Source organism: Pongo abelii, chromosome 8 (assembly GCF_028885655.2).
Source record: "Pongo abelii isolate AG06213 chromosome 8, NHGRI_mPonAbe1-v2.0_pri, whole genome shotgun sequence".
NCBI lineage: Eukaryota > Metazoa > Chordata > Mammalia > Primates > Hominidae > Pongo > Pongo abelii.
The window spans coordinates 73899931-73916208 of record NC_071993.2 but is presented as its reverse complement, the minus strand read 5'-3'; the positions used below and the strand labels follow the sequence as shown (position 1 = coordinate 73916208).

At 48.0% G+C, this 16278-nt stretch overlaps 1 protein-coding gene across 1 annotated transcript in view; it reads left to right on the top strand.

The window, feature by feature from the left end:
* The window catches only part of LOC100456998 (core histone macro-H2A.2), a 59460-nt gene that overhangs the window by 40888 nt on the left and 2294 nt on the right, over positions 1-16278 (top strand). The window contains exons 5-8 of the mRNA XM_002820864.5: positions 28-138; positions 1948-2047; positions 6527-6616; positions 15321-15495. Coding sequence (XP_002820910.1) covers positions 28-138; positions 1948-2047; positions 6527-6616; positions 15321-15495 — 476 coding nt within the window. The remainder of the gene's footprint in view (positions 1-27; positions 139-1947; positions 2048-6526; positions 6617-15320; positions 15496-16278) is intronic.

Below are 16278 nucleotides of genomic sequence, written 5' to 3'. Positions count from 1 at the left end.
ATCTTGCCTTTTGATTTTTACCGACAGTCCAAACCAAAGGACAGCGATAAAGAAGGAACTTCAAATTCCACCTCTGAAGACGGGCCAGGGGATGGATTCACCATTCTGTCTTCTAAGAGCCTTGTTCTGGGACAGAAGGTAACAGAATTGCATTGTGCTATATTAAAACACTACTGTATTTTTATAACCTACTGTTTACAAGCAATGATGCCTCCCTTGCTCCCCTAATAATGATTTTCACTGCAGTCTTGAATTATTCATTTTTAAACTAAAGAGCTGTGGCAGTGTCAGCATTGTGAGAGTGAGAATTATTCTTTTTTGCTGAGAATTGTTAATGCTAATGTTGGTCAGACAAGGGTAAGCATGGAAGCTCTTTCTGGTCAGTAGATAAGATGGCATTACTGGTTTTGCTGGGAATTCCCCACACCCCAGTTATTTCTACATCTGCCAAAAAAAAAAAATCCATAGCTAACTTTCTCAGACAGCTTCTGAGAGGCCCATCTTACATGGTTCAATGTAATTTATCAAAGAAAGAAAATAGAAATATATGTTTCCCAAATATCCTTGGTATTAGAAATGAATTATTTGCCAATAATTCAGTCTGCCTGCCTTCCTAGGCTTTAGAAAGAAAACAAACAGGGCTATACATTGAACAGTCTTCAGCAACACAACAGCATCCCAGCCAGACATGCAAATAATTCATTCCTACAAGTGTAAAGTTTACTGAGCAGACAATTTATCTACCAAGTCAACTGAGGCTGAAATAAGACACCCAAGGAAAGAGTCAGTTAATCATATCTCTGGTAGCTGAATGTTTCCATCCTGACAACACAGTAAGCCTCCATTCAAAGAATCGGAAAGAACATGTTCTAAGAAGAGCATCGGTGTGGCTGGTTGCTAATTCATCACTGATGAAAGCAGGGAAACAAAGAGGTGGAATTTATGTCCCCTCTCCGGCCTGTTCACTGTTACATGATGATTAGCTGTCTCTCACTTAGCTAAGGGAACATAAAGGTCTTGCTCACATGGGCCAACAATAGAGAATGCCCTCCATTCCACTCTACTATGAACACATAGGGTAGCAACTCCCAATGGTAGCCCCAAGACTGTGGTCTCCAAAGGGCAAGGGAGCCAGACACCCCCAGGTCAGAATCCCAGAGCCCATTACTGCTCTCCAGCAAGGTTATTGGCTTCAGAGCCCTGCCCCACAAATTTTGTGCTCTTCTAGGGAGAATGCAGGATGCTGAGGGGAGAAGAGAGAGCAAGCCCTAGGCTTCCTTGCAGGAGCTGCTCAGAAGATGTATCACTGAAAACTAAGACCACCAGGGTTGGAAACCAAAGGCATGAGCTGTAAGGGAAAGAAAGAAAGGAGAGGGGGCCGGGCGCGGTGGCTCACGCCTGTAATCCCAGCACTTTGGGAGGCCGAGGCGGGCAGATCACGAGGTCGGGAGATCAAGATCATCCTGGCTAACACGGTGAAACTCCGTCTCTACTAAAAATACAAAAAATTAGCCAGGCATGGTGGCGGGCGCCTGTAGTCCCAGCTACTCAGGAGGCTGAGGCAGGAGAATGGCGTGAACCCGGGAGGCAGAGCTTGCAGTGAGCCGAGATCACACCACTGCACTCCAGCCTGGGAGACAGAGCGAGACTCCGTCTCAAACAAAAAAAAAAAAGAAAGAAGAGGGGAGGTCCTGTTCCTGTTCCAGGGAAGAGGAAATGGATTTGTTGCATGCTGCCAGCCCCAGAGTGGAAAGCAAATCCACTGAGCTCAAAGAGCTTATTGCAAGCCAAACACCTGGGAAACTGGAGGTTGTCACTCTCTTTGCAGCCCCTGTGTTGACATTGGGTATGAATAATTAAAGAGAATTAATGAATGCAAGTAAAATATGAGATTTTTCAACAGAATTTTATCTTTTCCACATTCTCCACCTTTTCTTCCTAATGCAGCTGTCCTTAACCCAGAGTGACATCAGCCATATTGGCTCCATGAGAGTGGAGGGCATTGTCCACCCAACCACAGCCGAAATTGACCTCAAAGAAGATATAGGTAAGGTCCTGAGACTTCAGTAGAAGTGCCATAGAATAGGCCACTGTTCAGGCAAGTTCTTGTGAAGCTGATCATTGTCAACTGGCTATCCCATCGCTGGGGTCCCATGTCAAACTCTGTCTTTATGTGTAGTTGAACAGTTTCACTAGAGAGAAGCTAACTTTGTTTTAATTCTGCATATATTTTTGAAATTTTTATTGGGATATTGTGTAAAAGCAAATCATTAGCGTAGAGCTTGATGAATTTTTCTCAAAGTGAACCCCACTTTGCAACCAGCACCAAGATCCTGAAGTAGACCCTTACCAGCACCCCAGAAGTCTCCCTCAGCCCCACTCCTAGTCAGTATGTCCTCCAAGGGTAACCACTGTCCTTTCTTATCAAAGCAGAGATGGGTTTCATCTGTCTTGAATTTTGTAAAAATGAAATCTTGTCCTCTTCTGGGTCTGACTCCTTTTGCTCAACTTAGTATTGTGAAATCTATCCATGTTGTTGAGTATGCTTGTATTCATTCATTTTCCTTGCTCTGTAGTATTACGATCTATAAATATATGACAGTTTATTGATCTGTTCTACCACTGATGACATTTGGGGTAGTTTCCAGTTTGGGCTATAGTGAATAGTGCTACTATAAATATTGTTGTACATGTTTACATATATCGTAAGCTTAAATATTGAGAGTGCTATTGATAAAAGGGAAATGGATATCTAGAAAAAAATTAGGTTGTCCATTAAGCTATGAGCACTGAGTTATTTTTGCCTGTGGTTTGCCATCTGTCCCACGAGTGGCAAAGGGAGCTGTTACTAGCCAGGGTGGAGGAGCTTGGGAGGGTAAGCTGTTAGGGGCGCTGGAAATAACAGCATGCTAACAGTCCCCATCCCGTCCATTTTTACCAAGCAGAACTGCCTTAAACTCTCCACGGAAAGGGTAAAGTGAGCAAAGAAGGGGCTTTGTCTCTAGGGTACAGGGCTTGCCTGTGAGGGAGGCAATTTGAGGTAAATGCTAGTAGTTCAGCCCTGGGTGGTAGCACCAGGGGCCCCAGGCAGCTGGACTCACTCACGGCTTCCTCCTGGCATCAGAGGCCACTTGCTGTGCTGAAAAGGAGATAGGACAGCCCTGGGAAAAGTCAGCATTACAGAGAAACAGGTCTCCTTCCACTCTCCATGGAAGGACGCCCTCTAGTAGCCTTCATCTGGAGCTCTTTTAATAGGTGTCCTGCCTCTCACTGACACATTGCAGTGTTCATACTTTACACATTTCTATAGTAATGAAATTTTTATGTAAGAAAAACAATATGCTTCCTTTTTTTAGTTGGCATGGTGGCAGAGTAGAAAGAGCACTGGTCTGGGAGCAAAAATTCACACTCAGATCCCAGCAGTGGATTCTAAGGCCAACCTCTTCAGGGTCTTGGGAGGAGAAATGGGCTAAAGGCAGTCAGGTGGTTAAGAGGACAGGTTCCAGGTCGGCCTGCCTGGACTGTCCCGGCTTTTCTGAATTGCTTCCCAGCTGTGTCACCTTTGGCAGGTTTCTAAACCTCCCTGAACCTCCATTTCCTCCTCTGTAAGGGAGGATAGCAATAGTACCTGTCCCATAGGGGTGCTGTGATGGGGCCTAGCACAGTGCTGGGCTCCTAGGCAGTTAGTAATTGACAGTTGTTTTATTGCTGCTGTGTTAGGAGGAGTCCCTCCCATTATGATTCCATTCTCCACCACCATCACCCAAACTAATCATCCCAGCATCCAAGGCCTTGCCTTACTCTTTTCAAAACATTATGTTATTATGGGAAAAGTCAAGCATACACAAAAAATAACAGAAAAGTATAATGAAACCCTATGCAATCAGATGCAATAATCACCACCCATGGCCACCTTTGTTTCAGCTCTTACCCCCTCCACATACTTCCAGCATCATTTTATCTATGAATATTTCACAATGACTTCTAACAGATAAGGGCTGTTTACTAACAACACAGCCACAATACCATTATTGTACCTTTAAAAAGATAGCAATATCAACAAATTACCAGTGTTCCAATTCCAGTTACATCATAAATGTCAAGTTTCTTAAACATTTGTTTAAACCAGGCACAGTGGCACACTCCTGTAGTCCCAGCTACTTGGGAAGCTGAGGCAGGAGGATCGTTTGAGCCCAGGAGTTTGAGACCAGCCTGGACAATATAGTGGGACCCCCATCTCTTATAAAAAAAGGGGGCCCAAGTACGGTGGCTCACACCTGTAATCCCAGCACTTTGGGAGGCTGAGGTGGGCGGACCACTTGAGCTCAGAAGTTCCAGACCAACCTGGGCACATGGTGAAACCCCATCTCTACAAAAAATACAAAAATTTGTCAGGCGTGGTAGCACATGCCTGTGCTCCCAGCTAAGGTGGGAGGCTGGGGTGGGAGGATCGCTGAAGCCCAGGAGTTCTAGGCTGCAGTGAACTGTGATCACGCCACTACACTCCAGCCTGGCCACAGAGTGCACACAGTGAGACCCTGTCAAGAAATTAAGACAGGAAAGAAAGAAAAAGAGAGAGAGAAAGAGAGAAAAAGAGAGAAAGAGAAAGAGGAAGAGAGGGAGGGAAAGAAAAAGAAAGAGAGAGACAGAGGGAGAGAGTCAGAAAGAGAAAGAAAGGAAGGGAAGGTAGAGAAGGAAGGAGGGAGGGAAGGAGGGGGAGAGGGAGAGAGAAAGGAAGAAAGGAAAGAAAGAAAACTTGTTTATTTGATTTCGGATCCAAATCAGTCCACACACTGCAGTTGGTTGATGAGTCTCTTATACCATAGGTTCCTCCTTCATCTCTTTCTTTCTTATTTCTTTGCAATTCATTTGTTGAGGAAGCTGGGCCATTTGTCCTACAGGGTTTCATGCAGTCCGGATTTTGTTGATTACATTCCCCTGGCATCATGAAACATGTTTCTTTGCTTTTTTATAACTTGGTGGTTGGATCTAGAGGTTTCATGAGGCGTAGGTTCGAAAACTTTGCCAAGACTCCTTGGTCAGGCGAGCGCTCGTGCCTGAGGAGGCGCGTCATGCCTGGTTGTCTGTCTTGGTGTGATGCTGGCAGCCATTGATGCCTCTTCTCTAGATTCCGCCACTCGTTAGGAGTTGCAAAGCTGTGGTATTCTCATTCTAGCATTGCTCCTTTCCTTCTTGGGAATGCTTCTGTAGAGAGAAACTACCTCTCTCCAGGATGCTTTTTTCTTAAAAGCCTTCAGTGAGGAGGGTGGATTCCCCTTGCCTTCTGCACATTCCCATTTGGCCCTTGACCTGAATGCAGAGGGCACCAGTGTAGACCTAGTCCTCTGCTTCTCAACGTGAACTGGCTACCAGCTTCGGTTACCCGGCCTTCTCCAGGCTTCTGGACCCAATAGATCAACAGTGTCCAGGAATCTGGGGGCCAAAAAGGAACCTCAGAGGTACTGGGTATAATGCACAATCACCATTTCTCTGTTGCATCATGGAAACCCAAGCACATTAACAAAGAAAACCCCTCTGAACGCCCTCCCCCAGTGGACAGTGACCACTGGAATAGACACTTGTCCTAAACCAGCTGCACAGTGTACTGTGGCTGTCCACATATACTTGAGGCTCGAGTGTGGAGTGGGGAAGCATCAGCACCCAGGCCCTGGGGAAGACCATGAACTGAACCATAATAATAATGATTCATAAAGAGAGAGCTGAGACTTGCCACAGACATCCAGATCACCAAGTTTATTCGAAGATGAAAACATCTGAAAAAAGCCTCCTCTGCTGCCCCAAAGCCGCCGTCATCCCAGTCTGGACAAAACACCCATGTCATCTCAGAGACATGAGAGCTGGATGCGCTGGTGCACACTGACAGGGTTCCTGTGGGGTCAGAGGTGGCGTCCTGTCATCTCCCAGGGGTTCCACTTGGCCTGTGTAGAAGTAAGAGCTGAGGTAGGAAAAAAAAGAAAGAGTGGGGCATTCCCCTAACATCAAAAGCTCAGGGCATCTCCCGGCAGGAAAGTCCTTAGAGATTAGCCTCTCTGCATTTCTCCATTGCAAACTGAGCACCGGGTTGGGAGAAAAACATGCCAGGCTGCCCTAGGCCTCTGTCTGTCCTTTGACTCAAGCACGTACAGTATGTGGATGGCACTGTGATGGGACCAGGACTTCAGAGCTCTCCACATGAGTACTAAACCTGTGGGACGCAACACTAGAATCTCCATTTTTGTTGTTTTGTTTTTAAATCATCTACATGACTCAAGCCATGAGACCGCTTTATGACCAAATCACCCCTTAAAAGATCCTTGATAAAAGCTTGCCAATCTAAGTCTGCTAGACTGAGGCCCAGAGACCCCTGCCTCCCCTGACCACTGGCAAACCAGGATAACAATTGGGAAGTTCAATTCCTAGTTTCTAACAGTGCTTTTGTTTTTTCCTGGCTTACTACAAATATGTCAAACAGTGTAATTAGATTGAAAGAACAACCACAGTGGCTTCCCATTGCTCTCATTTGCAGGTAAAGCCTTGGAAAAGGCTGGGGGAAAAGAGTTCTTGGAAACGGTAAAGGAGCTTCGCAAATCCCAAGGCCCTTTGGAAGTCGCCGAAGGTAAGTGTGGAACTAGGCTCCTGTCACCAGCATGGCCTCACCCTCCTCTGTGGAGTCTCCAGCCTCACATGCCTCATGCCTATTCAGCTTATGAGACAAAGTATGCCATAACTAATCAGAAAGCTGTTTTAGCATCTCAGGTAATTTGGGCAGGCCCATAGAGATCCTTTTAGATGTCCTGGGGACTCCAATATGTCTGAATAATTCAAGTCAGTTTGCATCAGATCCCCCAAAATGGTCTAGAGCCATTGGGTGAACTTCGCATGTGTGTGATAAAATACATATACCATAGGACTTACCACTGGAACTATGTTTTTTTCTTTTTGAGAAAGAGTCTCACTCTGTCGCCCAGGCTGGAGTATAGTGGCGTGATCTCAGCTCACTGCAACCTCTGCCTCCCAAGTTCAAACGATTCTTGTGCCTTAGCCTCCCGAGTTGCTGGAATTACAGGCGCATGCCACCATGCCTGGCTAGTGTTTGTATTTTTAGTAGAGATGGGGTTTCGCCATGTTGGCCAGGCTGGTCTCAAAGTCCTAACCTCAAGTGATCCACCCGCCTTGGCCTCCCAAAGTGCTGGGATTACAGACATGAGCCACTGCACCCGGCCACTGGAACTATTTTAAAGCATATAATTCAGTGGCATTAAGTACTTTTACAGTGTTGTGCAGCCAACCATCACCACTACCTAGTCCAGAGCTTTGATATCACCTCACACAGAAACCCTGTTGGGTTGATTGGACTCAACACCAGGTCATGAGGGTGACAAAGTCCAGCAGAGTCAAATGAATGAGAAAAGATAGTTTGAGAGAGAAAGTGGGTCCAGGGGGCTGTCGCTAGTGTGTGGAGGCTGTGAAGGCCCCGAGCTCTGGAAGCCCAGGCTATTTATTGGTGATCAAACAAAGAAACAGGTGGTGAGGATGTTGGGGTCGAAAGGGCAAGCGCATGATCTACAGCTGTGACAGTTTAGCATTTCCTTTGAAGCATTTGGAACATATTCTGCTACTTGAGATAATGGAGAGCAGGTTCTTTTAACTCAAGATACAATCAATCCTGGGAGAGCAAGGAGCAAGAAGCCAGCAAGTCTAGACACATTCCAGAGCCACGAGCCCTGGATTCTATCCAAGCCACGAGGGGTTTTATGCCCTGGGCTTAGATTATAGTGCGTCAGGGTAGACTTCCACCCTTTGGCACAGAGCTTGGTGTTCCAAAGGCCACAAGGGGTTTTAGAATCTGGACCCCGGACATGTTCCAAGACTCTTTTACATGATGTCAGACATGCAAGCCCTGCCTCAGCTTCTCTCAACACTTAGCTTTTCTCCCAACAAACCCCCTAACCATTAAGCAGTCATGCCCAGTGCCCCCTCAGGCCCTGGCAAGCACTAATCTACTTTCTGTCTCTATGGATTTGCCTATTCTGGACATTTCATATAAATGGGATCATGCAATATATGACTTTTCTGTCTGGCTTCTCTCACTTAACATTTTTTTCAAAGTTCATCCATACTGTAGCATGGGTCAGTACTTATTCCTTTTCATGGCTGAATAATATTCCATTTTGTTTAACCATTCATTTACTGATGGACATTTGGGCTGTTTCCACCTTTGGTGATTGTGAATAGAGCTGCAGTAGTGAACATCTGTGTACAAGTTTTTGTTTGAACATCTGTTGTCCAGGATATTGGGCAACTTTTTGACAGGTGGATTCAACCTCAGATCCGTGTTCCCACCCACACGATTCCCAGTCAGTTCACTCCTTGTGCCCTCAGTCAGTGCCAAGGGCTGCAGGGCTTCAGAGGAAAATAAAACCCACTGCTGCCCTCAGATGCATAATTGGGGCACAGAGCAGGAGCCACGACCTCAGCGTAGGGGAGCGTGGGAGGACTGCAGGGAGGCTGTGAGACTCCTTGGGGGTGGGACACAGAGGGCAATAGGAGCACTGCATGCAAGAAGACGCGCGTCTTGCGTGAGCAGGGAGTCTTGGGTCAGCACGTGGGAGGAGAGAAACGGCAGCCAAGATGAGTCTGGGCCTGTGGGCTGTGCGAAGGGGTCTGGATCTGACCCTACGTGGACATGAGGGCACTTGGAAGTTTAAGCAGGGGGCTGTCCAGATTAGACTTGATTGTTATAAAAGTAGGGCCCAGGCACGGTGGCTCATGCCTGTAATCCCAGCACTTTGGGAGGCTGAGGCAGGCGGTTCACAAGGACAGGAGTTCAAGACCAGCTTGACCAACATGGTGAAACCCCATCTCTACTAAAAATATAAAAATTAGCCAGGCGTGGTGGCACATGCCTGTAATCGCAGCTACTCAGAGGCTGAAGCAGGAGAATCACTTGAACCTGGGAAGTGGAGTTTGCAGTGAGCCAAGATCGTGCCACTATACTCCAGCCTGGGCAACAGAGAAAGATTCTGTCTCAAAAAAAAAAAAAAAGAAAAAGAAAATAGAAAAAAGTAATGGGGGCTTCTGGTCCAGAAAGAACAAGAGCCCACACTTTAAATCTCCACCCACCACTCCCCACAGGCATAGCAGTAATAGATAGTGTCTCTTTAAAAACTGTAAGAGCCACACTCAAATATAAGATAAGCCTCCACGTAGACAGAGACAGGAGGGCAGCAGCACCTCCAGGAGGCCGCCGCCCCAGGCCTGGGCTCCAGGTCTGTAAGATGCAGAGTCGCTTCACGTATAAAGAGGGCCAGAGCCAGGCCCACTGCTCAAAGCAAGGGGCTGCATGAGACTCTCGCGGCCTTTACAAGAAGCCAAAGCTCTAGCCACCACCCAGGGCAACAACTTGTATAAAAATCTGTCTTTCTAGGGTAGCAGAAGGGAGAAGAGAGCCCCTCACCCAAGCCCAGGGCCACATTGCCCACCGACTCAATTTTTGGCTCCACCACATCCCCGATATAACCATGAGACCAAGCCCCAACACAGTCATCTAAGACAGCATCTGGACTGGGGGCCTGGGTGTGGGGAAGGTTCCCCAGAAACTGCCTGATAGGGTGCAAAGGAGAGGAAAAATAGCTGCTCTACACAGAATGAGAGGCTCCAACACACTTCTTTTTTAAATTATTTTTTAAATAGAGATGGGTCTTGCTATGTTGCCTGGGCTGATCTCGAACTGCTGGGCTCAAGTGATCCTCCTGCCTCAGCCTCCCAAAATGCTAGGATTACAGGTGGGAGCCACTGTGCCCAGCACCAACACACTTCTAAACGGAATTCCAAAGGCAGAAATAGAAAGTAGAGAAGCATTATTTAAGGAGATCATAGCTGAGAATTTTCTAGGATGAAGCATGAACCCTTAAGCTGAAAATATCAAGCAAAATACATGAAAATAAATCCAAAACCTGGAGTGTTGTGGTAAAGCCTTAGAAATTGAAAAATCAAAAGAAACCTTCAAAGTAACCCGAGAGGACAGGCAGATCATTTGTAAAGAAATGATGGCTCTTCTAGTGACAGCAGACTTCTCATCAGCAAAAAAAAAAAAAAAAGATGTGTGGAAACAGGAAAGAAATACCTTCAAAGCACTGAAGGGAAAAAAAACTGTCAACCAAGAATTCCACATTTTGCTACGTTGTCATTCAAGAATGAAGACAAAAGATGTACAATTTCAGACGTGCAGAAGTTGAGAGGCAGCAATCCAGACACTAGCTGGAAAGAATACAAAAGTCTGCACCGAGGAAATAGACATGAACCTGGAAGGAAGGAGAGGGCTGCAGGACACAATTTTGAGCTGAGACATTGGTGCAAATATGTTAGGTGTAAGAAGCCATGGCCTGGGGCCAGTGAGTGTTAGCACCCTGGGAAAAATGGAGAAGGGGAGATGGTTCGCCACTGTCTAACACCACATTGCATTTCATTTAAAAACACCATCAGTTGTAAGATATACTCTTATTGTATGTAACACTAAGAAAAATTAAATTTCCAAAATAAGGTGTCTAATAGGAGGCCCCACATAAAGCTGGGGCACATTAGTATAACAGCAAGCAAGACATGAACCCACCACGCAGAAAGGAGCAGCAAATATCTTGACCTTGGCATCCAGTGGACAGAGGGGGAAAAAAAAAGCCTCACTAAAGAATTTGGCCAGGCATGGTGGCTCACACCTATAATCGAAGCACTTTGAGAGGCAGAGGCGGGTGGCTCACCTGAGGTCGGGAGTTTGAGACCAGCCTGACCAACATGGAGAAACCCTGTCTAGTAAAAATACAAAAATTAGCTGGGCGTGGTGGTGGGTGCCTGTAATCCCAGCTACTTGGGAGGCTGAGGCAGGAGAATCAGTTGAACCCGGAAGGCAGAGGTTGCAGTGAGCCGAGATCACACTATTTCACTCCAGCCTGGGTGGCAAGAGTGAAACTCTGTGTCTAAAAAAAAGAAAAAGAATTTGAACCGCAAGCCAGTGGTCCTGAAGATTTGCAGCCAGATCCAGTGCAGCTCAAAACCTCAGGCAGAGAAGAGAGTGAGACATAGCCTTAGTTTGGTAGTGTCCCCAGGTGACATAGAAGGAAATGTAATTTCTTTCTGGAAGAACTCAGCTCCAGGCTGACAGCAATTCTAAGCTGCTTCCTGATTTCAACAATATTGAAATGTTTAAACAAAAAAAAAGGGCATCTTAACATGGTTAAAAAAGACCAACTGCAGTGCAGGCCCACCCTGTGGCAGGGGGTGGGGGAGGGTGGATCAAGAAAATATTTCAGGTGCAGAGTCAGTGAGAGGCAGCGATGCTGCATGTTCAGGGAGGCAGAAGCTGGCGCTAAGGGTAGGTCCAGGGTTTCCAGGCCGAGCAAACTGATGAAAAGTCAGGCCTTTCATTCATTTGTTGAATATTGGAGCACCTGCCTGCCAGTGACTGTGGTAGGAGCCAGGCAGCAGCAAGGAATACAAAAGTGCTTCAGTGAAGATGTCATCTGGGGCAGAACCAGTTCACGTTAGGCATCTATGGTGTGTGCTGTTGGGCGCAGGCATCGGGATGTGGATGTGATTGTAGGCCCTGAACACTCCTGAACTTTACAACCAGGCGGGGACCCCAGGGTAACACAGTACATCACTTAGCACAGCTGGCTGCTGAATTGCATGGCAGAGGCCCAGAGAGAATGGGCGAGGGAGTCAGGGACAAAGGAGGATAGCCAAGTGTGGAGACAGAGGTGCAGCCAGACCCATGTGTGCAGGGGACTGAGCCCACTGGCTGGAGGACGACTGGGCATCCAGAAAGAGCAAGAAATGGATAGACTCCAAGGGGAGAGGGGCTGACCATGGAGGGAGCCTGGGAGGACTGCAGTAAGGCCAGGTGGCAATCAGGAGCAGTTGCAGATTCTGAGTTTAAATGTGGAGTTTAAGGACCTTGGCTCCAGCAACCGTATGGAGGATGGTTTGGCAGACGGAGGGCTGGGGCCCGAAGACCATCGAGAAAGCTGTATTGGATGAGGGTGGGGGCGGAGTGGGGGTGAAAATGAAGCACATGGGCCTGGAATGAGACAAGGCAGAGGAAACCGATGGTGTCTGCAGTGACAGGGAGGGAAAAAGGGGAATCGGGTTTCAGGAGTGAATGGCCATTTTACTGGGCACGTGTTAGCCCTGGGGCCCCAGAAAGGTCATGAGGTGCAGGTCCCTGTTGAAAGCTAAGGAGGAAAATGGCTTGCACATGGCTGCTTAGGAGCTGGGGCTGCAGCAGAGAGAAGAGCACTGGGCCCAGACACGCAGGAAGAGGAGAGGCCATTATGGGAAACTGAGGTGCTGTTAAAAGAAAACCCACAGTGTCACGGAAACCAGGCATCAGCAGTAGCAGCCTCTCAGCAGGACAAGGGGCCAACCTAGAGTCCCCTTTTGCTGTGGTGACTCCAAGAAGTGTGATGGCTCACCTGGGGGAAGGTTCTAGAAGCTCCCAGCAGCAGCACTGCCACCCTCAGAATGCAGGTCTTCACCAGGCAACATCACATTAGGTAAGAGAATGCCCCTAGTCATTATGTGGATAGGTGCTTATACCAAATACCAGGGTCACAACCCTTGCAATAACTTGACCCTCATCCTTGACACCTCTGGCGAACATTACAAAGCATTACGGCTACAAGCTGTGTTATTCATTTCCAGTTGCCATGAACATACTTTGTTTTGGACTGAAATGTCATGCACTACCCTGAAAGTCATTTTTTACTTGATTGGATGTTTGACATTGCCAATAGGAACATATTCCTTTTATTTAAAAATGACTTTTGGCTGGGTGCAGTATAATCCTAGCACTTTGGGAGGCCGAGGCGGGTGGATCACTTGAGGTCAGGAGTTCAAGACCAACCTGGCCAACATGGTGAAACCCCATCTCTACTAAAAATACAAAAAAATTAGCCGGGCGTGGTGGCGGGTGCCTGTAATCCCAGCCACTGGGGAAGCTGAGGCAAGAGAATCGAATCGCTTGAACCCAAGAGGCAGAGGTTGCAGTGAGCTGTGATCAAGCCACTGCACTCCAGCCTGGGCAACAGAGGGAGACCCTGTCTCAAAAAAAAAAAAAAAAGAAAAAAGACTTTACATTAGAGGAATACCATTCTGCTAGTAACATGATTATACTTTTAAAATAGATGAAATAAATCAGCCATGACTATAACAAGCCAAACTCCGTCCGGCATACAATAGCGGCCAGGTTCTCGGGAAGATCACACCATGCGGGCAAGGCCCATCCCCAGGGTCCTTGGTTCTCAGCAGAGCAGCCTCCAGTTTTAGGGGCATCATTGTTCAGGCCGAAGAGGGACACTCTGCTTCTGGTGCACAAATATACGTGGTCTCAGAGTCAGCACGCATGGCGGGCCCCTACCCAGGGCCTCGGTGTATTGTGTGGCCTGGGTCCTGCGCTCAGGCGTTCACATGTGATGACACTGAGCCCCCTCTAGGCACTGGAAGGCAAGGAGCCTACAGCTTCCCCTGATGGACGAAGGGGTCCCTTGGATTTGGCTTCCACCCATGTGAGGAAGTGCAGTCAGCACTTCCCTGACACTGTGGACATTGCCAGGAAATACTTATCATAAACTAGGTGGGCTTCATAGATTTCCAGTCAGTCTTTCACCTCAACCCCACACACAGCTCTGGAATACGGCGGACACACGTTTCTGTTACAAGTGCTGCCCCTAGTGGCCACGGACCCTTGCTACGCCGATTCCTGGGTTCCTGGAGGGGCACAGGGCGCCGATGGGCGGCGTGGGGACACGCATGGCTCATGGCTGAAGCTGCAGCTGCCTCAGGCAGATCCGAGGGAACTTGCTCCCCTGGGGAGTCCCACAGGGACTTCCCTCCAGCTTAGCAGCCACGGGGCTTTATCAACTCTGTCACCATTGGGAATCACGTTTAGGGGAGTAAACAGTAAAACAAAGGAGTATGACAGAAATTGTGAGACAAGGCTGGCCTAATTCAATTTCACAGCCCGCTTTTGAAACCCCACTCACTGTCTGCAGGGCATGTGGATATCATCAAATGGCAGTCCCTGTCAAGGAACTATACAATCAAGTTCAGTGGTTCTCAACTCATAGGGAGTCCTAAAATCACATAAGCATAATAAGCCCCTGCACCAGACCTACTGAGTCAGGACCTCTGGGGGTGGGGCCCAGGCACAGCTATTTTTTAAAAGCCACAGTAGGCCAGGTGTGATGGCTCACGCCTGTAATCCCAGCACTTTGGGTGCCTGAGGCAGGAGGATCACTTGAGCCCTGGAGTTCAAGACCAGTCTGGGCAACATAGCAAAACCTCATCTCTACAAAAAAATTTTAAAAATTAGCACATGCCTGTAATCCCAGCTACTCGAGAGGCTGAAGCACTAGAATCACTTGAACCCAGGAGGTGGAGGTTGCAGTGAGCTGAGGTCGCACCACTGCACTCCAGCCTGGGCGACAGAAAAAGACTGTCTCAAAAAAAACTAAAAATAAAAAAATAAAATAAAAGCCACTGTATTCATTTCCTGTGGCTACTGTAACAAATTACCACAAAGTTCGTGGCTTCAGACAACACAAATTTATCTTCCTGCAGTTCTGGAGGCCAGAAGTCCACAATGAGTTTTAAGAAAGGCTAAGATCCAGGCGTTGGCAGGGCTGGTTCCTTCTGGAGGCTCAGGGAAGGATCCCTTCCTTGCCTTTTCCAGCTTCTAAGCTGCAACATTCCTTGGCTCCTGGCTGCATTGCTCCAGTCTGTGTCTCCTTCATCCCACGGCCTTCTCCTGCCTTTGAGCTTCTTGCCTCCCTCTTATCAGGCCCCAGGCTCACCCAGACAGTCCAGGATCATCTCCCCATCTCAAGAGCCTTAACTTAATCACATCTGCAAAGTCCTTTTTGCCATATACGGGAATACCCACAAGTTCCAGGGAGGAGGACATGCATGTTTTGGGATGCCATTACTTTACCTACCACAGCCACCAGAGAGGATCTGACGTGTCCCTTTAACTAGGAACCATTGTGAGGAGGTAGCCCAACCCAGGGACTACTTGGCAGACCATATGAAAATGACGTGTCAGAGCAGCATTAAACGCTTCTACCCAAACCTTGTGCTAACTGTGCAAAGCGATCCAACCCAGCTCTTGCTCTCTGTTAAACATAGTCACATCAGGAGCACAGGATGCTGCCCAGCCAACGTCTCTCTCACTGCCTTATCTCCAGATCTAACAGGTACCTGATGAGGTTAGGCTATAACCTAGGAAACCTTAGGAAATAACCCGCGGCATTTTCTCGCCTATGTCCCAGCCGCCGTCAGCCAATCCAGTGGACTCGCAGCCAAATTTGTCATCCACTGTCACATCCCTCAGTGGGGCTCCGACAAATGTGAAGAACAGCTTGAAGAGACCATCAAAAACTGCCTGTCAGCGGCGGAGGACAAGAAGCTAAAGTCCGTCGCGTTCCCGCCTTTCCCCAGCGGCAGGTAAGATGCAGTTCCCCTGAGCTGATTCCTCCAGCTTTTTCCCTGGAAATCAGCTGCTCCCCACTTACATCTGATCTAGGTGTTACCAAGGGCTGCCAGCACAGCCAAGTATGCTGACCAGATGACGGGGCAGGAAACCCGGTCTTCATCCTTCAGAACCCACGGGGAAGCGAGCCCACTGGCTCTTAGGCAGCGGGTCTTCCCCGGCTGGGGCCAGCCCCACTGCCTCCTTGATGTTAAAGCCCCAGAAGGAAGGCAGCCCAGGGGAGGAGCGGGAGGCAGAGGCCAGCTGGTGTGTTATTTTTTGAGAGCCTTCCAGGTTCAAAGTCCATATTTCCACCAGCTGTCCATGTCCAGGACACATGATCAGAAAACGCCAGGCTCGAAGGCCTTGCTACTCAAAGTGTGGTCCATAGGCAGCAGTGACCAATGTCAGAATGCAGAATCTCAGGCCCCCCCATCTCCGACCCCTGGCTCCAGAATCCCCAGGGAATTCCGTTGCTGCTCTGGGAGACTGCAGAGCCAGGAGTTCCAGGCTTTGATGAATACACCCAGAGAAGTGAAAATCTGTCCCCAAGTGATTGCTGAAAAGGAGGCTGGGCGATGACTGGATTGTCACAGATCCCAGCTGGGCATTGTTTCAGATACGTAATGAGGATATCTCCTGTCACATAAAACATATCCTTTCCCTTCATGCCCCTAGCCAATCTATTGCTTTAATTTTGAACACCCTCTCATCTTGAGAGCTGCCCTTTATAATATAGCTATGGTTTATAGCCGTGT